Consider the following 26,560-nt stretch of genomic DNA (forward strand, 5'->3'; position numbering starts at 1 on the left):
AAAGAAGAAGAAATCAAGGGTCAGAGAGGTCACCTAGGGAATGTTTGGTAGAGGTTGGATCCAAATCTGTGGCTGTCTAACAGATTTTATGCTCCCCGGCCTTTTTTTTTTTTTTGGTTTTTGAGGTTTGGTTTTCCGCTGGTTTATATTTCTTAGCTTTTGTTTGTTTTTATGATGCTTTTTATGGAATGTTTGTGCCTTTGTGAATGATAGACAAGTGCTCTACTACTGAGCTATCCCCCAGCAGGGTTTGCCTCTAACTTACAGCTCTTCTGCACCCCACATCCAATTCCATGTTCTAGAAGCTTCGGAGCTCTTAGACACCTTCCTTCAGAATTATCCTTGGCTACTGAGCCAGCGGGCCAGTGGGCTTCCTGTAGTCGTGTGGTCTTGGGTCAGTGGCCCAGACACCTTGTATTATTACCTGAGCTCTTTGGTGTCCCTGGCTGATAAACGTTGAACCGCATTTGTCCCCAGCTGGCCTCCTGTGGGCCTTGATTGCCCTCCCCCTCCCCACAGCCCCACACACAGCTGAGGAAGCCCCGTGGCTGTAGAAAGACTAATTAACCAATAAATCAGTCTTGCTGGGTCCCAAGCTGCCTGCTTCTGCCCTCCCTTCTCACATGTCAATAATGTTGATTAGCTTCGGGGGCTGAAGTCTGCACACCCTAACACACCTCCTGTCTGCTGGATAGAGCACCCTGTGGAGGGCTCTCCCTGTGAGGAGGCAGCTGCTTGCTGGTCATTATGACCTGCCACCTGCTGCTGATCCAAAAGTCAGTAGTGAAAAGACACTGACATTAGCCCGGGAAGCAGCTGCTTCCAGGACCCAGCCAGGCCCCCACACCAGGCCTAGTGTCTTCTCCTACGGTTCTGCCAAGGTTCCAGGCTCAGTGGGAAAGTTCACTGAACGTGTGTCGTTATCTCTGAGTAGCATGCCTGGTGGCTGACACTACTTCTGTGCTCACCCAACACTGGTAAGCAAAGGAGAATGTCTCCATTTTCAGAAGAGACACCTTGGGCAAGGGAGGCAGGTTAACAGGACCAGAGACAAACAGAAAGGAGAGGCGGAGGGTAGCATCATTTAAGCAAATGTGGAAACACCCCAAGTGTTTACCGGCCTCTGAGTGAAATGTGGTATTCACACACTGGCAGTTTATTCCGTACATAAACAGGAACGTCAGTTACAGAAGACAGGCCTTGAAAATAGGAAAACAGGAGATATATGTGTGTGTGTGTGTATACATAAATATATCTTATACCTCTGTTCATATAAAATGCCAAGAATCAACAAATTTATAAAGACAAAGCACAGTTCACTGTTTGCTTAGGTCTGGGGGTGGAGAGAGAGATGACACTGCTAACATGTGGTACTGAGTTTCTTCGGGGGTTGATGAGAGGTTCTAAAATCAGCTTATTAGAGCTGCATACAGTTCATGTGGCAGAGTGCTTGGCTACTGTGCAGAAAGCTCTGAGTTCGATCAGGCTTTGAAGTCAGTCCCCAGAAGGCAGTAACCTGCAAGTGCCTGTAATCTCAGCACTTGGAAGCTGGACGCAGGAGAACCGGAAGTTCAAGATCAGTGGGCTAGACCTGTTGGCAAATGCCTTTAATCCTAGCAAAGGGGAGACAGAGGCAGCAGGATGTGATTTTGAGGCGGATTTTGGTCTATATAGTGAGCTACAAGCCAGCTAGGGTGTAGTAACAATGTGTCTCAAAAAACAAACAGGGCTGGAGAGATGGCTCAGTGGTTAAGAGGGTCGACTGCTCTTCCAGAGGTCCCAAGTTCAATTCCTAGCAACCACATGGTGGTTCACAACCATCTGTAATGGTGTGTCTGAAGATGGTGTACTCATATACATTAAATAAATGGATACCTCTTTAAAAAACAAACAAAATCCCCATAAACCTAGCCTTGCTTATGTAGCAGGTTCAAAGCCAGCATGAGACCCTATCTCAAAAGGAGGAAAAAAAAAATGGTGGAGGGAGTGGGCAGGGAAGATGACTCGTTGGGTGGAGGAGCCTGACAACCTGAGTTTGATTCCCCACAACCCACTACTACAGCATGTATGAATATGAATGTATTCTCCCTACACAGACACTCATCCAGACACATAACATGTTCATATAAGGGGAGCATTATGGTGCATGACTTTTATTCCATCCCTCAGGAGGCAGAGAGAAGCAGATCTCTGAATTTGAGGCTAGCCTGGTCTACCTAACAAATGTCAGGCCAGCTAAGGGATACACCAACCCTGCCTCAAAAGAAAAGAAAAAAATAAAGTAAAATTAGATCATCTTAATACTGTGCAGCCCCTGGACATGCCAACAACATTGCAGTGTGCAGATTATGTTTCATAAGTACATTTGAAATATAAACCAAAAGTGGGTCTGAGACCCACTCCAGACCCAGGGGACACTTTCAGGACAGCCCAGCATCATTGTGTGAATGTGAAAGTGTGGCTCAGGAAGCTGTCAGAGATAGTGCATACCTGCAGAGTAGAAATGAACACAGTAGTACCCCAGCTGGCTTAGAGGAAGTAAGTCTCTAGTCAGCCAGCTGGGATGTTTCTCTATTCCTCTGGAGTTCAGGCAGGTGACCCAACCTTTGAACCAGAGAAGAGGATGATCCATGGGACCTCCACAGTGGTCTGAGACTGTTCAAATGGTAGACGACCACGGGACAGCCAGGCTCCTAGCTGGTTCTCTGAGACCTTCTGTGTTTGAAACAAGACTCTGGCTCAGTGCAACCGTGCAGGGGCCTGTGGGATAACAGATGGAAGCCCAGGAAGTAGCCTACGATTGCCCATGGATAGATACTGGTACTGTAAGACTTTTGGATCTAAATGTAGGATTTTCGGGTCTCGGTTTGAATTTAAGAGTAAAAGAATCCCACTGTCCCAGGACAGATCCCAGGAGGGGCACATTCCTTAGTCAGAGGACACTCCACTTGCTGGATTAACATTCAGAGGAAGAAGGGAGAGGCTGATTAACATTCCTCAGACCACAGGGGAGGGAACCCACTTGCGGGTAAGGAGAGCCCAGAGCATAGATACATTCCAGAATCAGGAAGCTGAGCCCTTAACATAATAAACCTGGGCAAACAGAAGACACTCCTTGTCATAATCTAAGTTACTTAGGGACTGGACCCGGAAAGGTGAGACTTTTTGGTTTGCCCTCGTGGAATAAGTACTGTATCCAGCTCTTGTTCAGGGCTCTCTTGGCTGCATGCCAGAGAGTCCTAGTGCACTAGTTTTGTTAGTATTCTGTCTAAACTCCACCTCCACAGTTACCTGGCAACAGCCAGGTAGGCCTGCCCACTATAAAAGGAGCTGCTTGCCCCCTCCTCTCTTACTCTCTTGCCTCTAGCTTCTCTCTGCCCTCTCGCCTTTCCCCCCTTCCCTTCCCCCTCTCTCCACGTGGTCATGGCCAGCCTCTACTTCTCCTCTTTTTCCACCATCTTCTTCTGTTTCTCTCCCCCCATCTTTGCCCTCTTCCCTAAATAAACACCCCCCTTGTGGAACCGTCTGGTCTGCTGTTGTCTGTTGTAAGCTGCACGCCTGAAGTCTAACAAGTATCATTAAACCAAACCTCATGTGATTGCAGCGAGTCCTCTCCATGTGTGTTTCTATGGGAGCGCGTCCTCTGGTTTTGGATCTTAGAATCCAACAGTACTTGATCCTCCTACTTACCAGAGAAGAAAAGCCTGAGCCCTGATCATCCTTCTCTTCTTTACCCACAGAACAGCTACACGAAGCCTGGCTTTCAGGGAAGCCAGCGCTGGCCGGAGTTCATCCTGGCCCTGTCAGCCGAGAAGACTCAGCCTGTCCACAAAGTTAACTCCCAGACAAGGGACAACACAGAGACAAAAAGTGTCATCCCAGCAGGGTCTGGTGGGAGAGGTCAGTAGCCCGTTACTGGGGAATTGAAACAGAAGGTTCTCAAGTTTAGTGTCTGTCTGGGCTATAGAGGAAGTTCAAGGCCATCCTGGATGATTTAGTGAGACCTATCTCAAAAAGTAATGAGAGAGACACCCAGTCAGTGATGGCGCACACCTTTGATCTCAGCACTGGGAAGGCAGAGGCAGGAAGATCTCTGAGTATCTGAGGATACCCTGGTCTACACAGCAAGTTCCAGGACAGCCAGAGCTCCAAAGAGAAACCCTGTCTCAAAACAAAAAGTAAAAGAGCTAGGACTATTACTCAGTGCAAGAGTGCTTGCATATATAATATATATACATACATACATATACATACACATACATACATGTACATACACATACATGTATATGCACATACACGTACATACACATACATGTACATACACATATACACACATGCATACATATACATACATATACATGCATGCACATACACATACATACATGTACATACAAATACATGTATATACACACATGAATGTACATGCACACATGAATGTACATACACATACACACATGCATACATATACATACACATACATACACACATACACACATATACATGCATGCATACATATACATACATGTATATGCACATACATGTACATACACATACATACACGTACATACACATATACACACATGCATACATACACATACATACATATATATACACATACATAATATACATATGCATGAAACCCTTAGTTCAATCCCTAGTACTGCCAGAAAGTGAAAGAGGCCTTAACAGAAGAACACGCTGACCTGAAGTGACCCACAGAAGGAAGCTCCTGCCTCCTTGGGTAACACAAACAAGGATTCCAGAGGGAACTTTAATGAACGTGTGTGTACATGACCGTGTGTGTGTGTGTGTGTGTGTGTGTGTGTGTGTATGTGTGTGTATGTCTGTGTATTGTAAGCCAGAGGTCCTAACTGGGCAGCTTCCTGAGCTGACCTCAACCTTATTTTCTCTCACTGAATCTGAAGCTCTCCACTTTGGCCAGAAAATCCTTGGGTGTCTCTTGTCCCAGCTTCTGGCTGACTTGGTGTACTTATGTATCCCAGGCTAGCCCCACAGTCCCAGCAAGTCTCCTACCTCCGTCTCCTGAGGCCTGTGATTCCGGGCACACACCACCATGCCTGGCTCCTGAGGTGATACATAGAGATGCAGTTTTTCTGAAGGGAGGCATCCCGTAAGAGGCAAGGGTGAGGCAGTGAAAGCAAATAGTTCCTGAGGGAGAGGTGGTGAGCTCAGGGAGGGACAGCAGGGACTTTATCTCTCAGGCAGACCAAGCTAGGCAAAAACATGGTTTCCAGGAGGGAAGAGGTGACAAAGTGGGGCCCCCTCTGAGGCACTGCTCAGGAGGCCGCAAGGTTGCTGTGTACGGGTTGGGAGCTCCAGTGAGGAAAGCCCTCAAGGCTTGGACCAGAGCTAGGAAATGGTTTTTGCACAGACATGACATGAAGATTGATGCCCTGCTGTAAGGTTTAGACTCGGCTGCCAGGACTCTGGGCTCTGACTCCAGGAGTAATGAGGCGCTCGGAAGAGCAGGTGGTTGCAAGAAATAACTTGGTTAGAAGAAAGTGTGTCCTGTGGAGCCCAAGGCAGGTGGTGGGGGCTGGAGTGGAGGCTGAGTGAGACCAGACTGCTGCCCTCAGAGCCCAGGAAGGGGCCACCTGACCTGAAGGCCCAGCAACCCTTAGGTCAAGTCTGGGATAGCCTTATAAGGAAGCAGCCCTTCCTAGCTGGAACAAGGTTTGGATTCTGTAGTCCTTGCCTTCTCGTTAGTGAAAAGTCTGTCTTTTTTTGAGACATGGTCTCACTAGACCAAACTGGCCTTGAATTCACAGAGGTCCTCTTGCTTCTGCCTCTTGAGTGTTGGGAGGAAAGGCGTGTGCCACCATGCCCAGCCGGTGCAGTACTTGTAAGGGGCAGTGTGTGGCATTCACATTTGAGTCCCTGCTAGGCACAGCAGGACAGACAGCCAGGACTGTGGAGCCAGAAAAGGATCCACCAATGTGGACCCCCAGAAAAGACTTCCTGGAGAAGCTTGTGCCAAACTTGTGTACAAGTCACTACATGTGCATTCACTGTGGTACAAAGAGGGAGCTATGGAAGACCACTTGCAGGGGTTACTCGTAGCGGGGCCTGTGATGGCACAGGATCCCCTCAGGATGGGAGGCAAAGGTGCTGGGGACACACTATGAAGAAGGCTCTGGTTTTCCTCTCAAGACTAGATTCTTCCCAGGGGCACTGAGGAGCTGTTGCACCTGTTGCTGTCAACACTGGTGACAAATGTGGTTGAAGAAACAAAGGGAGATAGGGACAGGGACACCGGTCAGGCTGCTGAAAATCCAGGGCCGAAAACATTCGGGACAGACAATGGAAAGCCTAGTCAATCATGTGGGAGGTACAGCTGTCAAGGTTAATGACAGTTGAGGAAGAGGAAAGAGGTACCTAGGCTTCTAGCTTGAGCCCTGGGGTGGCAGTGGGGACAACTAAGGGGACAGATTCAAAAGAAGGTGGTGAACTGGGTTGAGAGATATGTGACTATGGGATCTACAGGGGCATGGTGGGCGTCCTCGGGGAAATGGCCTGCCACACCTGCCGTGTTTTACTTAGTTCGTGCCTGTGATTCTGGAACTTGTGTCTCATCTGGTTTGAAGAGAGAGTGAACCAAAAAGGTTGAGGACCTTGCTCTAGACCACAGAGCTCAGGTTTGTCTGATTTGGTTTCATGCAGTCATACAAGTGGCAAGATGGAGCTGATTGATTCCGGGTGGGATGGACTAGCATATGCAAAGAAGGTGGTCTCCCTGAGCCCTACCCTGCATTGCTGCCTGACCCTGGCTAAATCAAGGTTCTAGCAAAGACCCTCTGGCCAGCCCCTCCTTCTGCCTTGGGCTGGCAGGGACAGCATCATCTATCAACTTCGAGGCGTGGACCTGGGGAAAAACCACCAATTAACCAGCTCAGCTTTCCTGTTAATGAGCATCACCTCCCGGTGCAGGGCTCATCTGTGAGCCGCTGCTGTAAGGTTGGAGGCCGGGCTGAGAGCGCGTTAAAGAGGCCGAGACTGATTATGGAGACATCTGCTTGGCAACCAGCTAAGTGGCTTGTTGTGGGGGTGAGGCTGGGATGGGAAGGATGGCACCCGGATAGGGGAAATGGGGTACACCGAGGCTCCCTCGGCATCCGTGGCTCTGGATGGCTGTAAAGCTGGGGCAGGCAGGCACTGGCCTCAGCCACTGGGCCAACTCAGAGCAGCGTAGCACAGGGGAAAGGGGTGTTTTTTTGTTTTTGTTTTTTTTGGTTTTTCGAGACAGGGTTTCTCTGTGTAGCCCTGGCTGTCCTGGAACTCACTCTGTAGACCAGGCTGGCCTCAACTCAGAAATCCACCTGCCTCTGCCTCCCAAGTGCTGGGATGAAAGGCGTGCGCCACCACCGCCCGGCCAAGGGGTGGGTTTCAAAGTCTGTTGAATCCCAGCTGCTGTACTAATCGGGGAGGCTTCTGGGTAGAACTGGGCTGTTTGAGCTGGACCCCCACTCCAAGACACTCTCCTGTGGTCCTGGCCTGAAGCACCTCCTAGGGGCTCTCCCTTTGTAGTCTACCCCTCACCCTTTGGGGGGTTATCCTCCCCAAAGATCAGCCAGAGTACCTAGACTCCTGATCCTATGACTCTGAGCATCGTCTCAGTACCAGGTGCATGTCTTACCCACCATCCACACTGTACTGTGAGTTCTGGCAAGAAAGAAGAGAGTGAACCTTCTGCTTCTGAGAACACTGACCTGTCACAGAACTGCCATTCACTCCGTGTGTTCATCCTAGCAAGCACATCCCAGGGGCACTGCAGACACCGGGCTTTTGGAAGCCAGCCAGGGGAGAATGCTAGGCTCGTAGAGTCTGACACTTATCTCACCTTCTAAGCCTCAGTTTCCCCAGTCTATAGGAGAGGTAGTATACATATAAAGTGACCACCTTATCACAGACTCTAAAGCTATCCAGGACACATGTTGGCACACAGTAGGCACTCAACACATACCACCACCCTCTGTGAGGAAACGGATTGTGAGGAGGCTCTGGTTTCGGGCATGGTAGAGACTGACTCTGGTCAGGCTGAGGTGATCTAGCTCCCTGGGTGGGGGACCCTGGCAAACCTGTTTGTTCACGTGTGGGTGGCAGCAGGAAGGCCCACCTCAAACCTGTGAACTGGTGTGAGTGCTCAGTAAGGACTGTTCATCTTAGGAAGGAGTCGGGCCCGAGTGAAGCCAACGCTTTCCTTCAGGGCCTGCACATGGCACTCTCTCCCTGTCAGGGGCTTCCAGGCAGCCAGCTCTAGAAGCAAGCCCAGAGGACTCCTTCAGCTGTGTTCTTTCCCGCCCCTGCCCAGTCCAGAGCCCAGGGCCCACTTCTGTTTCCTGACTCACTCAAGTGTCTGAGACAAGTCTATTTGGCTGGCTCTTCAGACTGATTCAGGGTTATAGGAAATATTCTGGCTGGAAATGGGAACAAGGCAGATTGCCTGGCCTCCTGACCAGTGTTGATGATTAACCCAGAAGCCAACTTCCTGCATCAAGCCCTCCCTTCACTGTCTGCATGGCCACAGAGGGAGTTAGCAACAGATGCTGTGCTAGGACCAACGGTGCTCTTGAGGCCTAGCCTGAGGTAACAGGGATGCGGGGGCCCTCCTTGTTCCTGGCAGCCCAGGCTTCAGGAATTGATTGGTCCTTGTATCTTAGAAATTCTGGGTCACCTTGGGACAATTTTGAAGTCCCAGCACACCATGCTTTTCATATTCAAAGCAGCAGCGTGGGGCCAGGTGTCCTTGGCATGCCCAGGCAGCCCAGAGGACTCTGGCAGCTCTTTTTCCGGGCACCAAAGCTGGAATTCCCAATTTCTCTTAATGTGGATTTTTCCTCAGGATACCAGTGCACATTTCACACAAGCCTTCCTCTGTCTGTTCTGAGGTTCATGTTCCTTCCCTAACAGCTAGAGGGCTGATAACCACGCTACAAGTCCTTCTTGGACGGCTAGGGTGAGGAGCCCAGTGATGCAGTGCCCGAGAGGGGCTGGTTCCTTCCAGCTCTGCCTTTTCTGTCTTGGTCTCCAGCCTGCCCTGGTAATGGCCTCTGCCCCAGTGGAGTCCCAAGATGAGAGCAAGATCAAGTGAGCCCCTGGGCCCCAAGAAGTGAGGGTCATCTGGAGAGCTGGTCACTCAGGCAGAGAAGAAAGTCATACAGCCAGCCCCTTGCTCTTCTTGTCACTCAGCAGGGACAGCAGCCACCCCTCCCCAGCCTTGAGGCTGCTGCCCTCCCGATCCTACCAACATAAGAGATTTTGGGTTTTCCTCCCCACAGGGAGCTGGGGGTAGATATTCCACCCAGTTTCTCCTCCAGGTCTAGGGAGTGGCTGGGTTTCAGTTCAGTATCAAGCTGGGATTTGAAGACAGACTCTTCTGCCAGTAGCCAGGGCTTCCAGCTTGGACAGAGAAAGTGGGGCAATGTCAGGCCCGACATGGACTGGGAGCCTAAAAGCCATTGGCCAAATCCCTGTCTGGAGGTGGGGACCTCCTAGGTGAGAATTTGTGCTCCCCCTAACCCCACACATACACCCCAGGTATGTCTCCTTCGGGACAGGTAGGCCAGACAGGTTTAGCAGACCAGAGACCTCTGCAATGAATCTTGGCCCCTCTACTTTCTCAGTTCCTGTTGCCACTAAAGGAAGCCACCAAAATAAACAAACAAAAAGTGAACCACAAACAACATCCAGCTTAACCAACAGATTTCTTTTCACAATTTTGGAGGTCAGAAAGGAAAACATGTCTGGCTGGCTCTAGTGCAGTTGTCAGCAGAGCGGGTCCCCGCTGGAGGTTCCGAGGGACCCACTGGCTGTCGTCTGCCAGCTCCCGGCTTCTTTCTTGATGTCTCACATCCATAGGGCGCCAGTCACCTCCTCCCTCCTCCCACAGGGCTCCCTGGGGTGATACTCAGCCCACCTAAGTGATCCAGGATCCTGTCTCCGCTAAATACTCGAGTCACATATCTGTACAGCCTCTTGTCACGACACCTAAGACCTAGAGTATCCTGGGATAAGGAGCTGGTCCATGACCCACTATCGACCACTGACAACTAGGCTGTGAAACAGATCCCCGTTGGTAGTGTTTCAGTGACTGGGTGGGAAGGAGCTGCAGATCGTTCTTTGGGCTGAATAGGGTCCTTCCTAAGCTTGAGCAATGTCCCTCTTCTGCTAAGAGACACCTCGCAGTGCAGTGTTTCCTTGAAAGTCAGGAGCAGGGCTAAACTGAAGTGCTGGTGTAAGGGGCGGGGCAAGCTTACAGATCCACAGCAGCCCGGGTAGCCTCAGAGTGCCTACCCAAAGCCAGATGATGATATTAAAAGTCCGTGGCTGGGAAGAACTAGAGAGGGGCTCTGAGGCGTGCTGAGAGCACAGGGAGGCCACAGGAGGAGTGGTGTCTGCTAGGACAGCATGTGTGGGCCTAGAATGTGGCTACAGAGGCTGGCATTATGCAGCAGGAGCAGGGGCTGTGGTCCCGACCCAGAGAGATGATGCACTGTCAGTTCTGCCCCCGGCATCTAAGGGCAAGGTGGAACTCCAGCATCCCTGGGGCTTTCCCAGTAGCGAGTTCAGAGGGCAGCGGCAAAACAAGGAGCAGCCGTCCTTGCTACCTCTTCTCCATACTCTGCATCTGCAGACTGAGAGAGGTGAAGCTGGCCAAGAGGTCCGTCACTTCATCCACCTGCAGGGAGAGAGCCAGGCTGACCCAGGGGGTATCACACTGGGCACGGAACATGGGCATTGCCTCTCTTTAGGGCATACAAATGCTTCCTCCTCGTGGTGTTTCAGTGAGCAAGACGGGGGTTGGAGACTTTTGTGTGTGAAGGGCCCTGACACCAACCTCTCTCTCTGACTGTCCTGGCCATCACGTGGTCTGGGACTGCCCCTGAGAGCAGGGACACAAGCATACGCCAGTCACTTCAGCTTCAAAGACATAGGCAGAGGCTGTGAGGGCCACACCCTAGGTTCTGTCTCTTTTGAATACATGGTTCTGGCTGCACTGGAGCAGGGCTGGACTGGCTGAGGCGCTTGCCTGGTCCTGTGGCTGTAGCTTACCTGTTCTTTGGTACTTGTCATCTGGAGGCGGGTGCAGAGGTCATCTAGCCGTTCCCGTTGTTCATGGCGCCCCAGGCGCTCCAGGTACTCCCGTAGCATGTGGATGATCTGGAAGGAGACGGAGCTACAGGTTAGGAGGCAGGCACAGGCAAGCTGTCACTGCTATCATAGCTGTTAGCAATTGGTTCTAATGCTGTTTTATTTCAGCTCCAAAAATCGTGCTTCCAGACCTGAGGGCCCCGCCCCCAGCTGCCTTTGACTGACAATAAAGAACTGCCTTACGCCAATGGCTGGGCAGGGAGCCGGGCGGGAAGTTTAGATTTCGTGGGCAAGGGACCCAGAAAGAGGAAAGGAGGGGGAGAATCACCATGATCTGGAGGGAGAACGATTATTAGATTTAAGAGCTGCAGAAGAAAATTCATCCAGCAACGTAGGTGGAACAGATTGAGGTGTTAGGTGGGGAGAATTGGAAATGCCCAGCCATGCCAGGAAGTAATGGTGCACGCCTTTAATCCAGCACTTGGGAGGCAGAGGCAGGTGGATTTCTGAGTTCGAGGCCAGCCTGGTCTACAGAGTGAGTTCCAGGACAGCTAGGGCTACACAGAAACCCTGTCTAGAAAAACAAAAAAACAAACAAACAAAAAAATGCCCAGCCATTGAGCTAGTCAAGGCATATCAAAATTAGCTGGTGTGTGTGTGTGTGTGTGTGTGTGTGTGTGTGTGTAGCACATAAGCAGCCCACTGGGAGCCGAAGTGGTTTAACTAATTCACTACTACACAGATTGGAGCAGGGATGCTGGGGGCAGCGAGCTCAGGAGCCCTGAGGCAGAGGCAGGCTGTCTGGTAAGCATGGGACCCATCCGACAAGGAAGTTCTCACCTGTTTCACCTCCAACCGGACGGCCTCCAGACACTGGGAATGACCCTCCTGTAGGATGTTCAGTTTCGACTTGGCCAGGTGCAGGGGCGTGCGGCCAGCTCTGTCTAGGGCATCTACACGGGCCCCTGTGGGAACAGGCAGAGGAGCCATGCTGGGGATGAGATGGAGAAAAGGGCCGGGGGTGGGGTGGGGGGGCAGGGAAGGGCCACATACCTCCTCGAAGCAGTGTGGTGATGACAGGAACATGGTTGGTGCAGGCGGCTGTGAGAGGAGAGAGACTTAAGAACCATGACTGTGGGGACCAAGGGAAGAAAAGCTGCGTCTCTGAGTGTGGCTGTCCCATGTTACCTCCTGAGACAGTGTCACTAGGGTAGTATGCCCTACTGAGTAGGACACAGATCAAGTCCAGTTTTCTCCCTGTGCAGCTGGGGAAACTGAGGCATGGAGCTAGGACTCACTATAATTGATGGGGTGCATCAACAGCAAGGCTGGGGCAGCCAAAAGCTTCACAACCCACTTCCTAGCAGAGCTGTCTGCAGCCAGTCCAGGGTGCATGACAGCCCTGCCAAGCGCACGGCCTTCTGGGATTGGATGGTCCGTGGGACAGAGGCTGTGGGGAGTGCACACTTGTGGTGCAGGCCCTGCCAGGGTACTAGGAGGCTTTCTATGTTAGAAGCCTAGCTTGTGGTGGCTTCTGAGGACTTACCCAGGTGCAATGGCGTGTTGCCCAGACCATCCTGTTGGTTGGGGTCGGCCCCATGGTCCAGGAGCAGCTGCACTGAAGACAGAAGAACCCACAATACACTGTTAGAGGTTCCCACCAACTCCACCTCACCCGAAGCCAGCAGAGGTTTGCTTGGAGTCTGGAGTGAAGTGGAAATTTCTGGTTTCTTCCTTGTCCTGTCACTACTGTCACCCTAGCGGTACATGGCCTTGGATGACCCCACTACTCAGGGACAGACTTTATCTTATTACATCACTTCCAACTACAGGGCCACCTGTTACAAAATACCAGGCTGAAGACCTTCATGTCCCCTTTCACTTGGGGCTCAGAGTAGTTGCTTTGCCAACCTGTATCTGTAGGAACACCCGTGGTCTAATAACTTTAGATGTTCCTAAATCTGAGGAGGAGATTCGGGCGCTCAGTGGGAACCTGGACATCAGAGGTCAGAGGTTAGGGACCACAAGCTGAGTCGACAGTCTCATTGCTGGCTGTGCCTTTCTGTCTTCCAGGAGTCCAGACATGGCTCCCCAGGTTGTTGCATGCATTAAATAATTACTTAATCTATAGGGTGCAGGACCCCAAGGGTGAGGAACCAAGGACTCTAGGAGGGTCTCTTGGCCTCTTGGTCCTATCTGACTGAGGAGAAGTCTCCTGAAGGTATTTCCTATTCGCCCTGCAGCAACAAGCTGCTGTGAGAGCTAGGCATAGACAATGCTGCTCCAATGCATGGAGACTCCATGACCAGTCTCCACTCTTTAGCAGCCCTAGGGTACCTCATGGTGCCAGGGCTTGCCAATCACCACCTAGAGTCACCTTGGCTAAGGCATTGAACAGGGGGGCCGGGCTAAGTCTCACAAAAGAACAAAAGCTAATTTCAGAGGGACTGGTCACAGATGAAATGTGAACAGTAGCACTGTCACATTTCTAGAAGGAAATGGGAGCTATTTTTGTAGGGTAGGCAAACATTTGTAAAGAGTCACACACAGAAAAAAACCCACTGGGCTGATAAGATGGCTCAGCGGTTAAGAGCACTGACTGTTCTTCTAGAGGTCATGAGTTCAAATCCCAGCAACCACATGGTGGCTCACAACCATCTGTAATGGGATCTGATGCCCTCATGTCTGGAGACAGCTATAGTGTACTTAAAATAAATAAATAAATAAATAAAAATAAAAACAAAACAAAAACCCCACTAACCATAGGAAAAGGAGCAGCATGGAGCCGTAGCTGGGCCTGGTGGCTCAGGTCTGTGATTCTAGCTATTCGGGGGGCTGAGGCTAGAAGATTTCAAGTTCAAGGCCTACTTGGGTTGTAGCATGAGCTCAAGGCCAGCCCGAACAACTTACTAATACCCTTTCTTAAAATAAAAAGTAAAGCTGGGTGGTGGCGACACATGGCTTTAATCCCAGCACTCAGGAAGCAGAGGGAGGAAGATGTCTGATTTCAAGGCCAGCCTGGTCTAGAGTGAGTTCCCGGACAGCCAGGTACACAGAGAAACCCTGTCTCGAAAAACCAGACCAAACCAAACAAAAAAAAGAGGGCTAGTGTGGTGGTTTGTACATGCTTGGCCCAGGGAGTGGCACTATTAGGAGGTATGGCCTTAATGGAGTGAGTGTGGCCTTGTTGGACAAAATGTGTCACTGTGGGGATGGGCTTTGAGACCCTTCTCCTAGCTGCCCATGAGACAGTCTTCTATTTGCTTTTGGAACAGGATTTAGAACTCTCAGCTTCTCCAGCACCATGCCTGCCTGGATGCTGCCAAGTTTCTTGCCTTGATGATAATGGACTGAACCTCAGAACCTGTAAACCAGCCTCAATTAAATGTCCTTTATAAGAGTTGCCTTGGTCATGGTGTATCTTCTCAGCAATGACACCCTAACTAAGACAGCCAGGGATGTAGCTTAGTGGTAGAGCACTTGCTAAAACGAGTGAGGCCCCTGGGTTCAATCTCCAGGACCACAAAAGAAATAAAAAGTTGGTCCAGGTTTGTGTATTCCTAGTTCTCTGGAGGCGGAGGCAAGGGGATCAGTTTTTGTCATTCTCAGCATCACAGCAAGTCTGAGGCCAGTATGGATTGCATGTGACCCCATTTTAAACACACACACTCACTCTGTATTCATTTAGCAAGGTCCTCTGTTTATTAGAGGAGTATGTACCAAGCCTGCCATGGTGGGACACATCTGTAATCCTAGCACGTGAGGAAGCTTTCCTTATTCCAGACTCTGAGGCATGCACACAGCAATCCCTCCCCACTGCTTAGAAACTGCTGCCACCTTTGACCAGCTCCTGTCCCCCCCAACCCCCGGACTCACCAATCTGGTCATTGCCATTGCAGGATGCAAAATGGAGAGCTGTGCGGCCTTTGTCATCAGCTGCGCAGGGATCTGCACCATCTTCCAGCAGCTGCTGCACTGACAACCAAGATGGGGGAGGGAGGAGAAGGGTGACAGAGCAGGCATGTTAGCTATGCTGCAGTCCCTAGGGATGGATGATGCTCAAGGGCCCCTCCAGATAAGCCATCCCTAGTTCACAGGAAAGTTGGTCCCTCCTGGAGGCTGGCCCTCCAGAGACTTCGAGCCCCGTGAGGACCTCTCTCATTGCAATGGCTATGGATTCTGTGTTTGAGCTAAGTGTCTAGGGCTCTCTATCCCCATGGTAGGACCTGAAGAGTCACACTAATTCTGGTATAGGTGGTGGTCCCATCCCTTTGTTTCTGCTTGGATACATATGCATTCCAGCTGGACACAGCTGCCCAAGCTACTGGCTAGTACTTCCTTGGTTCTCAAGAAGAAGCAGCACTTTCAAGGGGGGGAGCACAAGCCCAAGGGACATACAAAATCACAGCCAAAGCTAAGCAAGGAAGAGCTGCACAGCCGTCAGTGTGAGACGGTGGCAGGAGCTGGGCTGGGAACAGGCACGAAGGCCTGGACTTGCAAAGCAGTCCCCAGAAAACGGGCAGCAGCGTCTCTGCCCTGCCTATCTGCAGCGCTGCCGTGATGGGATAATGGATGTGGTACTCCATCCCTGACAGCGCGAGGCCCTGTAAAGGGGAGACATTATGCACTAATGACCGTGTCCACGAAAGTGGGGAAAATTGCTGTCAGTCATTCTTGAGTCAGTGACATTATGGGCTCTTTCCTCAGGAGCCCATCAAAGATTTGTGTCCTTGCAGCCAGAGGAAGAACTGCTTCCTGTCCGCATGGCTCTCCGGAGCTGAGTCAGCCCCTTCTTTCTCTCCCACACCTCTCCCATGTTCATCCTGTTCCTGAGCAAGAGGGTATGGTTCTCACTGTACAGTGTACTCAAGAGTTCTGACCAGGCATCAGCCTCACAGTAGCCCAGTGAGGTGTCACATTCACTTCACAGATCAGGACACTTTGCCCAGTGAGTCAGTGTAAGGTTCAGAGGCCACACTGACCCAGGAGACAAGAAGGAACATATATCACTGCTGGGTTTTGTGTTTGGTCTGGGTTTTGAGCTGATAGTTACTTTATGGCCTTCCTCCTCAGCCTATTTTACAGGCTTAGAGCTTTGGTGTGAGGCATAGAGCCCTCCCTGTAAGTGCCTGCTCAGCTAGTGTTGATGACTGGCTGGCTGGGTGTGGTGGCACACTCCTGTAACCATAGCACTCTACAGACAGAGGCAGGAGAATCACAAGCTCAAGGCTAAACTGAAATCTACTAGCCTGAACCCTATTTTCTTGCTATGTACTAGAGACAGTTAAAAAGGGAGGGGGTGCCCTTGGTGGACAAGAAGGCTCAGTGGGTAAAGGTGTTTGTCACCAAGACCAATGGGCTGAGTTCCATCACACATGGTTGAAGGAGAGACTAAGTATCCACATGTTGTCCTCTGACATCCACAAGCACACCATGACACTTGCTCCCCCAAATAAGACACATTAAAAAATGCCTTTAAAAAAACAAAAAACAGCCAGGCAGTGGTGGTGCATGCCTTTTATCCCAGCACTTGGGAGGCAGAGGCAGGCGGATTTCTGAGTTCAAGGCCAGCCTGGTCTACAGAGTGAGTTCCAGGATAGCCAGGGCTACACAGAGAAACCATGTCTCGAAAAAAAAATTTTTTTTTCTAAGGTGATGCTCAAACATCCTAAAATATTACCTTTCACGGCAAACAGATCAGGCTGAGAAGTGGACAGACCTCTAGGGCCTGGGCCTGCTGACAACTGCTGTGCCAAAGGTAAGGGAACCATCTGGAAGCAGGCTCCATGTGCCTGCATCAGCATTGACAGCTTCTTTGTCCATGGTGTGTGCACGTGCGCTTGCCTATGGTGTGCATGCAGAGACCAGAGGAGGACATCAGGAGTCATGTGTCACTTGCCATCTATTTTATAACATAAGGTCTCTCTCATTGCACCTGCAGCTTCCTGTTCCAGTTCGGATGCTGCCCATCAAGCTCCAAAAATCCACCTGTCTCCAACCCCCTAAGGCTGGAGTGACAGGGACAGGGAGCCATAACTGACATTTTGACATGAGTCCTTGGGATTTGAACTCAGGTCCTATTGCTTTGACAGCAAGTGTTCTTACCCACTGAGCCATTCCCCAGGCCACCTATTATTTTTATCTCCCGCTCTACCCCAGGCTGTTTTAGAGTTTGTTGTGTAGAACCAACTGGCCTTAATTTGTGTCCAACTCCCCCTGTCTCTGTAGGGCTGGGACTGAGGGCATACTCCACCACACTGAGGTATGAATGGAAAAAATAATCTGCAGACTAAAAGATCTGAAATTATGAGCCAAAAGAGAGTTCCCTCCGAGCCGGGCGGTGGTGGCGCACGCCTTTAATCCCAGCACTTGGGAAGCAGAGGCAGGCAGATCTCTGAGTTCGAGGCCAACCTGGTCTACCGAGTGAATTCCAGGACAGCCAGGACTACACAGAGAAACCCTGTCTTGGAAAAAACAAAACAAAAACAACAACAAAAAAAGAGTTCCCTCCTTAGGTGCTTAGGTCTAACTAGTCTGTGACAGAAGTCTGACAATCCAGCAGCCACAGTAAATAGCACCCCATTTCCCCTGACACATGGGAAGTACTGTCAGTGGGTAAGTCCTTATTTTTATCATTATTATTGTTATTAGCAGCAGTAGCAGCATTTGTCCTAGAGTGGTCCTTGTGCCTTTGATGCTCTACCTCAGTTACGGAATGTTTGGAAGCATCAACAGAAGGCCAGTCTCAGTGTCCTGAAGGGAGCCCCACCCATGCTTGTCAGATGCCCTGTTAATAACAGGTCTAAAACTGCACTCAGGAGGCAGGCAGATCTCTGAGTTTGAGGCCAGCCTAGTCTACAGTGAGTCCCAGGACAGCCAGGGCTACACAGAGAGACCTTATCTCAGGAAAACAAAACAACAAAACAGGACAACAAGTCTAAGGAGCAGCTACTGAGCTGTCAGGGTTCCCACCTGTCGGTCAAGATGGAACAGTCACTCCTGGGAGCCACAAGTTCCAAAATGGGCACTTGCTCTTTGCTGAGGGCTATGCTGAGTCCCAGAGGAGAGGGGTGGGAGTGGGGGGAACAGGGACAGAGAGACAGAGAGACAGAGATGGTTGCTTGGATCAGGAAGCACACAGAGGGAGAAGCACTATGACACCAGGAAACCTACAGGCAATAGAGGAGCATGGTGAGGGTGTACCTTGCTTCCATTTTGCACAGTGACTTCACAGTCAAGGAGTAAATACAGTGAGCTGCTCCAAGAGAGTAAGGGTGAGCTGACAGATGGCCCAGGGACGGAATATTTGGCTTTTTCCTTCCCCATCAGCCCATAGGTCCACCTGGGCACACTCACCTGTTTCTACATCATTGGCATTGGCCGAGTCCCTCAGCCTCTTCAGAGCTATAAAAAGAGAAGTGACACTTAAAAAAAAAAAAAACAAAACAAAAACAAAAGAACAAAGCAGAAGGTGCAGGCTCCCTAGCCGTTCCTCATCTCTCGCCTTTAGTCCGAGCAGCACTGAAGCAAAGGCGTCAGGATAGAACACACTGGCCTGGCAACAAGGAGAAACTGGATGCGGCCACAGTTGGAGAGGCCACTTTCTGTAGCAAAACTGACTTCTTGAGACAGATCTAATCTCTGCCACCTGTGGTAGTTTGCGACCTCGAGCAAGCCAGTTACTTATCCTAGGCCTTAGCCTGTTATCTCTAAAATAAGGCTGAATTGTTCTGCCAGCTCTAAGCTGTTACAACAAAAACTGAGATTCATTTTTTTAAGATAGAAAGAATGAGACAGTTTATTTAGTCCTTTGTGAGATAATCATATTCAACCTCTTATTATTTGACTTGAAAGAGGGTCACTCCTAAATGACTTAACAAACTTGGTAATTCCTACATAGAAACTTTCTCCCTTTCAAAGGCAACGCCTCTATTTTAGAACCAACAGGAATACCTTAGTTGTTAGAGAATGGTCCAGAAGGTTGAAAACTAGATATAACAATCGCATACGTCCATATTCCACTGTTTTGTTTGAAATTCTTTTTTAATGTTTGTAATACCAGTATACCAGGTCAAACTAAGCTCTAAGAAGAGACCTTAAAACTTTCCCTTCTTAATTCTTCTATACCCCATTTCCCTTCTCACCCATAAACTCTAGAAAACAATATAAAAGACACAGCGAGGCAGTCTGACTGACCTGGGTTGGAATGTTGGCACACACAGCCTTTTTCTACGTGACTTGGAGTCAACATGACTAAATGGTAATCACTGGAATTGTCAGTCAATAATATGTAAGGTTTAGGGAGGCTGGGATGGCTCAGTGGGACAAGATGCTTGCTACAAAGCCTGATCTTCTGAGTGGATCGCCAGGACTCACATTGTGGACCTGGAACTTGCTACTTAGACGAGGCTAACCTTGAACTCACAGAAATCTCCCTGTCTCTGCCTCTTGAGTGCTGTGAGTGCTGGAATTACTCGTGTGCACTACCACACCTGGCTGTTTTCCTTGCTTACAATAAATTCTGTACAGGTCACTTCTCATGAGTCACATGTATGTATTTCTTGAAAGGATAATAAAAATGTGTACCCTGCCAGGGTACACCTTTAATCCCAGCACTCGGGAGGCAGAGGCAGGCGGATTTCTGAGTTAAGAGGCCAACCTGGTCTACAGAGTGAGTTCCAGGACAGCCAGGGCTACACAGAGAAATCTTGTCTCGAAAAAAAACAAAACAAAACAAAAAGTGTATCAAACAAGTGTTTGGCCCCTCGCAAAAGTAGAATATACGCTCAGAACCTTGCCTAACTTTTAACACCCTAGTAAGGCTGGTAGTGTACCCACTCTACAAATAGAAAATAGAGGCCACAAGTGACTATAGGTTGCCCACGGGCCAAGTGTGGAGCAGTCCGATTCAGATCTCTGCATTCACACAAGTTGGTACAGCGTGGCCACTGGCTCTGGGCTCCCTCCTCTACTAATAAAAGTATTCTCCATTGTCCCACATTATTGTCTAATAACCACCCTCGGGAGTGTAAAGTTTTTATTCAGGGATGAACAAGCGGATGAAGCCACGGTCCTGCGCAACTCCAACTACTTCGATCACTCACAAGTAATCCCAGGGTCCCTGGCTGAGCTCACCGTGCACCTCTTTGCCCGTGGGCCCGAGACGACGGTGGGGCCTGGCGGCACGCCTCAGCCGCCCGGCGGGAATCTTGCAACGCAGTTCGTCGCGAGGCTCGACGTCCTGTTGCCACAGGACCTGGAGGTAGCGCAGCGGGGACTGGGCCCTGCCCACCGCCCGGCCCGGGAGGCCTGCGCCGCTGCCCAGCGCAACGCCAAAGTCCGCGAAGGAGAACAGGCCTTCGGCTTCCGCCAGCGGCTCCGGCGCCACCGCGCACTCGCCGTCTGAGCTCGAGCGGCCCGACTGCGACTCATCGTCCGCGCCCCCGCCGGTGGCTGCCATGGCAACGGCTAGGCGCGGGCCTGGCAGCGCCAGCCTCGTTCCAAACCGACCAACGGACCCGCTTCCCTCCAGAAGCCTCGCTGTCAGCGAACGGGCGGGCGGAGCCTGCAACCACGGCAACAGAGTGCGGGCGGGCCGGACCGCGCCAGAGCGTCGGACCAATCAGAGTTCGCACAGCCTGCACAGCACAGCCAATCAGGTAAGGAAGACGGATTACAAGGAGAACACTGGTTTTTGGTAGTGTGACTGGCGGGCAACTAAGCCAATCACAAATTAGGGTTGCTTTTGCACTCAGCCGTGTTGCTACCGGAGCCAATAAAATAGCTGAGTTCCGACACCTCCCCCCCTTCCTCCTTTTCTTCCTGTAGTAGCTCCGGAAAGACGACTGGCAATTGCTTTAGCGAATCAAGGTAAGATGGTCTACAGCCAATCGGGAAGGAAAGTGAAAAAACCGAACTATCCAAACACTATGATTTGGACATATCATTTCGAAGTAGGCGATATCTTCTAACGTAATAGATTTTGCTTCGTCGAGTTTTCTTTCCCTCTTCGGGAATCACTGCTTTAACAAAAGACCTATATTCTATGTAGTTATACAAGAGGCATGTAATTATACATGACTGCATGCAGTAGGCAAATTAGCGAAAAGCAATTACTCAGCCTTGAAAATTCTACGGATCACTGGTCTGAATTTGACCCAAGGGAGGGGCAAGCACACACACAAACACACTCATCCACACACACCCCACAAGTCATCCACATTCTATCAGTTAATAAATAGGAAACATTTGAGACCTGTAGCACTACCTTGTGCTAATTCAAGGACTTGGGTTCTAGTCTTGTTCTATCTAGCCCAAGTTTGTGATTTTAGAGCAGCTTCTTGGAGTTGGTCTTTCCGACTTCAAAGGGTTGGTTTCTCCATGTAGCCCTGGCTGTACTGAAACATATTGTGTAGACCAGGCTGTCCTCATACTCAGAGATCCACTTGCCTCTGCCTCCTGAGTGCTGGGATTATAGATAGATGGATGGATGGATGAATTGACATTTCTTTCCCACCTCCCCACCCCTTTTTCCTTTTGGTTTTCTGAAACAGGGTTTTTAAGTGCAGCCTGACTGAGCCAGAACTTGCTCTGTCAACCAGGCTGGCCTCCAACTTACAAAGATCCAACTGCCTCTGCCTTCCTAAAATAAATTTTTTTTTGTCTTGTTTGTTTTTCGAAACAGGATTTCTCTGTGTATCTCTGGCTGTCCTGGAACTCACTCTGTAGACCAGGCTGGCCTCGAACTCAGAAATCCGCCTGTCTCTGTCTCCCAAGTGCTGGGATTAAAGGCATGCGCCACCACTGCCTGGCCTAAAAAGTATTTTTAATTGAAAAAATTTTCATATAATAGATTTTGATCATGCTTTTCTCTACTTCCAATCCCGCCAAGACCCTCCACACCTCCTTAACCCACTCACCTTCATGCCCTTCCTTCTCTTATTAAAAACAAGACAAACAAAAAAACCCAAAACACACACATACAACTACAACAGCAACAAATCCACAGAAAAATGGCAAAGGACCAATGATACAAAAACTGCCCAAACAAAACAATATAAAACAAAAGTTTTCAAAAAAAAAAAAGAAAAAAGGGTTGAATTCATTTTCTGTTTGCCAGCCACTCCTGGGTATGGAGCCCACACAGAAGTATACTTTAGATACCTCTGAGATGTCATTGAAGAAAACTGTGTCTTTGCAATCAGGTATCCAGTAGGAATTGGATGGAGCCTGTGTCCTCTCCCACCTCTCATCACTGAGACCCTGTCTGGCCCACAGGCTCTGTGAGGTCATTTGTGTCTCAGTCAGTCCTGTTGGGTTTGGAGAACGATGTTTACTTGGAGTTATCCATCGCCTATGGTTCTTTTTGGTTTTGCTTTTCTAGACAGGGAACTCACTGTGTAGACCAGGCTGGCCTCAACCTCAGAGATCTGCCTCCTAAGTGCTGGGATGTGCCACCACTGCCCAGTTTCTATTGCATTTCTTCAGGGCCTGCTGCTGTCGGGTTGCTGGGTTCTGATGGAGGCTCATTGTTTTGCCTGTTCATATTTTGTGTTTTTATGCTGAGGTCTAAGCTTCTAGAATTGTACTTTGTGGTGTTACTTGGTATTTGTCTTGTCTTTTTCTTTTGCAGAGGGGCACTGTGTTTTTTGGTTGGGGTTGTCCTCTCTGGATTCTAGGCAAGTGCGGTGGCTGTAGGGTCCCAAATTCTGCATGTCATTGTGTGGTAGGAAGGAAAGGAGCTGGCTAGGAAAAAAAGGCTGAGAGGTGCTATGGAAAGAGCTAGATGTTGGCTATTCAAGCCACATTCCTGCAGTGGGCAGAGATCCACTTCCCATACTTGTAAACTCTGTAAACTCTAAGGCATGCAAGTGGCCGTACTTCTGCTGGCCTGGCTTCTGCCTGAAGAGCTCCAGCTGCTGAGGCCTTTAGACTTCCCTAATGGCAGATGGGCTGTTTTCTAAGGATGGTAATGGCTTTCCCAGCCCCTCAAGGCAGGAGAGTGGCCAGGCCTGGCCCTACAGGAAAACAAAATCCCATCAGTCCCTGAGTTTGCCCTAAGACCAGGCCACATAATCTCTCTAATCCCAGGCCACACTGGAAGACTTCATCCCTGCCCCTAAGTCACCATATAGAAACCCTGCACTCTGCCCAGGTCTCTTCTGTTTCTCTCCTGAGCACAGGGAGCCACCATCCTAAGTTTTCCCTCCCCTGCTAATTTGAGTAGGAATGGCCTCCATAGACCAAGGCCTCCACAGTGTGTTTAAATTCTTGGCCCATAGGGAGTGGCACTGTTAGGGGGTGTGGCCTTGTTGGAGGAAGTATGTCACTATGGGGTGGGCTTTGAGGTCTTGAGGTCTTTTATACTCAAGCTATGCCAGTATGGTACCCAGTCTCCTGCTGCTGCCTGGTGACCAAGGTATAGAACTATGCCTGCATGCTACCATGCTTCCCACCATGATGATAATGGACTAAACTTCTGAAACTGTAAGCCCCTTCTAATTAAATGTTGTCTTTCTAAGAGTTGCTATGGTCATGGTGTCTCTTCACAGCAATAAAACCTTAAGACTCTTCCCAATAAATCTTTTGTGTGAGGTTTGTTGTTCACTTTGACATTGTTGTATTCTTTGGCTCCTGACTGCCAGGACACCTTTCCCATCTGAACTGTAACATTTACACTAGTGGGTCTCAGGTCACACTAAGAGTAGGAAGTCCCAGGGAATGGAAGTATGGTGAGAAGAAGGGCTTCTGCAAGTAGGCTGAAGAAGGACAAAATGTAAGTCTGGAGAGAGATGAAAGGGCTACTGGGACAAATGGAGTCCCTGATGAATAGGTCTCGGGTGCAAGCAGAGGCTCTTGCAAGTAGGCTGCTACAGGCCTAAGAATAAGTATGAACACATCTTAATGAGGGACAGGTATAAGCCCCTAGAGGCACACGAGAAACCAGCCCCTCCCCTGAGGACCTCTCTCTCAGAGTTTTATTGCTATGAAGAGACACCATGACAGCAGGAAAATATTTAACTGGGCCCGGCTTTCAGAGGTTCAGTCCATTATCACCATGATGCAAAACATATAGCAGTGTGCAAGCAGGCATGTTACCAGAGAAGGAGCTGAGAGTTCTAGAGTAGACTGTGTACCACAGTGAGTGTAGCTTGAGCATAGGAGACCTCAAAGCCCACCCCCACAGTGACACACTTCCTCTAACAAGACCACACCTCCTAATAGTGCCACTTTCTGAGGGTCAAGCATTCAGATACACTAGTCTATGGGGGCCACACAACTTCCAACTGCCAGGTTCTACTGATAGAACCTTTTATTTGCTCTAATGGCTGGACCCATCCCCAACCCTGCAGAGCAAGAAGCCGAAGCCCAGGACATGCAAGCCCATCAGTCTGTGAGCTGACTTCAAGCTCTGGACTTGAAATCCTACCCATCCCCACCCTGGCTATCTCCACCCTGGAAGGCTCTGTTCCCCAATCTTCTATAAACTGTTGTTCTGTTCTCTACTGCTGCTTTCCTGAACAGAGGCAATCACCCTCCTGGGGTTTTACCTCTCTTGTGTGAGGTTTGTAGTGCAGTATGACTTTGTAGGATTCCTTAGCTCTGAACTGCCAGGATACCTTTCCCTCCAAGCTGTTACACAACATGAAGGGTATAGGAAGGGTAGTGAGAATCTTTTTCCTGAGTCCCAGCCCAGTGTGGCTACTGGGAGGTCCTTGGTAGAAAATGTTCTTAAGTATCCGAGGTCGGCACAATGGACTGGAGAGGGATTTAAAAGGGAAGGCTGCGAGGGTCAGTGGGAAATAGTTAAGCTGCATCCCTAAACTGTAGCTGCCTGCAGCCAGGAATCAACTGGGATCACCTGAAAGGGGGCTGGGAACGAAAGGCGGACAGAGGGCAAAAAGAGATGAAGCCAAGACAAAGTTCTCTGATCAAGGCTCAATGCTTTAATGTTCAGTTCTCAATTTAAAGGGAAAGACCCCGCCCGAACCCTTCCTAGTTTCAGCTGGAGATGGGTGGGATAATCCATTCTTGGTCACAGGTCATGGCCGGAGATATCTCAAGGCAAGCCCAGGGGCAGTTCTTCTAAGTTCGATGCAGCCAAGGTGGGTAACTCCACCTAGATCCTATCACTTGGTCTGTTGTGGTAAACAAGGTCTCTCAGGCCTGCTCAAGGCACACTAAACCTAAATCTTTTTTTTAAAAAGCAAGTTTGAATGACTCAGCAATTATGAATTAGGTCCCGAAGACCTAGGTGGGGCCCAGAACCCATGAGGCAGCTCACAACAGTCTATAACTCAAGTCCCAGAGAATCTAACGCTCTTTTCTGGTTTAAGAGGGCACTGGGCATGCTTGTGGTGCATAGACATACACTACTGCAAAACATCTGTGCACACTAAATAAATAAATAGTAAAAAGAAAAAGCAGGAGCTGGAGAGATAGCTTGGTGGTTAAGAGCACTGACTGTTCTTCCAAAGGTCCTGAGTTCAATTCCCAGCAACCACATGGTGGCTCATAGCCATCTGTAGTGGCATCTGATGCCTTCTAGTGTGTCAAAGAGAAAAACAGTGTATTCGCATACATAAAATAAATAAATCTTAAAAAGAAAGGAAGGAGGCTGGGCGGTGGTGGCGCACGCCTTTCGTCCCAGCACTCGGGAGGCAGAGGCAGGTGGATTTCTGAGTTCGAGGCCAGACTGGTCCACAGAGTGAGTCCCAGGACAGCCAGGGCTACACAGAGAAACCCTGTCTCGAAAAACAAAACAAAACAAAAAAAAAAAAAAAAGAAAGGAAGGGAGAGGAGAAGAGAAGAGAAGAGAAGAGAAGAGAAGAGAAGAGAAGAGAAGAGAAGAGAAGAGAAGAGAAGAGAAGAGAATAAGCAGCCCTCTGGGCTGGAGAGATGGCTTAGAAGAATGCTATTCTACCAGTCTCAGAGGATCTGATGCCCTCTTCTGACCTCCAAGGGCACTACATGCATGTGGTACACAAAACAAACATAGGCAAAACACCCAGAGAGATAAAAAATAAAATGGATAAATCTACAAATTTCAAGCGAAGTAAAACAAAACAAAAAATACCCAGACAAGTAAGTAGACTATTTATTTGTGGCCATAAATAACATAGTCACTGAAGACTATGGTGAGAGAGAAAGACACAATTTAAGATGCAATAAGAAGGGCTGGAGAGATGGCTCAGCGGTTAAGAGCACTGACTGCTCTGCCAGAGGTCCTGAGTTCAAATCCCAGCAACCACATGATGGCTCACAACCATCTGTAATGGGTTCCGATGCCCTCTTCTGGTGTGTGTCTGAGACAGTGGTAGTATACTCAAGATGCAATAAGAAGACATCCTGTTCCTTCATTGGCCTCAGTTTAGGTTTTGCTTGAGGAAACCTATACCAGAGGCTCCACAGTGATCCTTCTAGCTCTGACTGGTTAAGTCAAGTGCAGGCT

At 49.6% G+C, this 26,560-nt stretch overlaps 1 protein-coding gene across 3 annotated transcripts; it reads right to left on the minus strand.

Annotated features, from left to right (window-relative positions):
• Positions 1-9,703: 9,703 nt before the first annotated feature.
• Positions 9,704-20,734, minus strand: Ankrd54 (ankyrin repeat domain 54). 3 transcript variants are annotated; one of them, XR_003714212.1, is made up of 8 exons: positions 20,245-20,734; positions 18,466-18,513; positions 14,986-15,079; positions 12,656-12,727; positions 12,163-12,210; positions 11,950-12,074; positions 11,071-11,178; positions 9,704-10,696 (listed from the first exon to the last, which is right to left on the minus strand). XR_003714212.1 is itself a non-coding variant. In XM_028789903.1 (8 exons), exons 1-8 carry the CDS (start codon positions 20,567-20,569, stop codon positions 10,622-10,624), a joined length of 900 nt encoding a protein of 299 aa, XP_028645736.1. In that variant the 5' UTR covers positions 20,570-20,653; the 3' UTR covers positions 9,704-10,621. The 3 variants fall into 3 exon arrangements, 1 of the variants encoding a protein (XP_028645736.1); XR_003714211.1 differs by having other exon boundaries at positions 12,656-12,722; positions 14,986-15,084; positions 20,245-20,728; XM_028789903.1 differs by having other exon boundaries at positions 14,986-15,084; positions 20,245-20,653.
• Positions 20,735-26,560: the final 5,826 nt, after the last annotated feature.

This window comes from Grammomys surdaster, unplaced genomic scaffold, assembly GCF_004785775.1.
Source record: "Grammomys surdaster isolate TR1022 unplaced genomic scaffold, NIH_TR_1.0 125852, whole genome shotgun sequence".
In the NCBI taxonomy this organism is placed as follows: Eukaryota; Metazoa; Chordata; class Mammalia; order Rodentia; family Muridae; genus Grammomys; species Grammomys surdaster.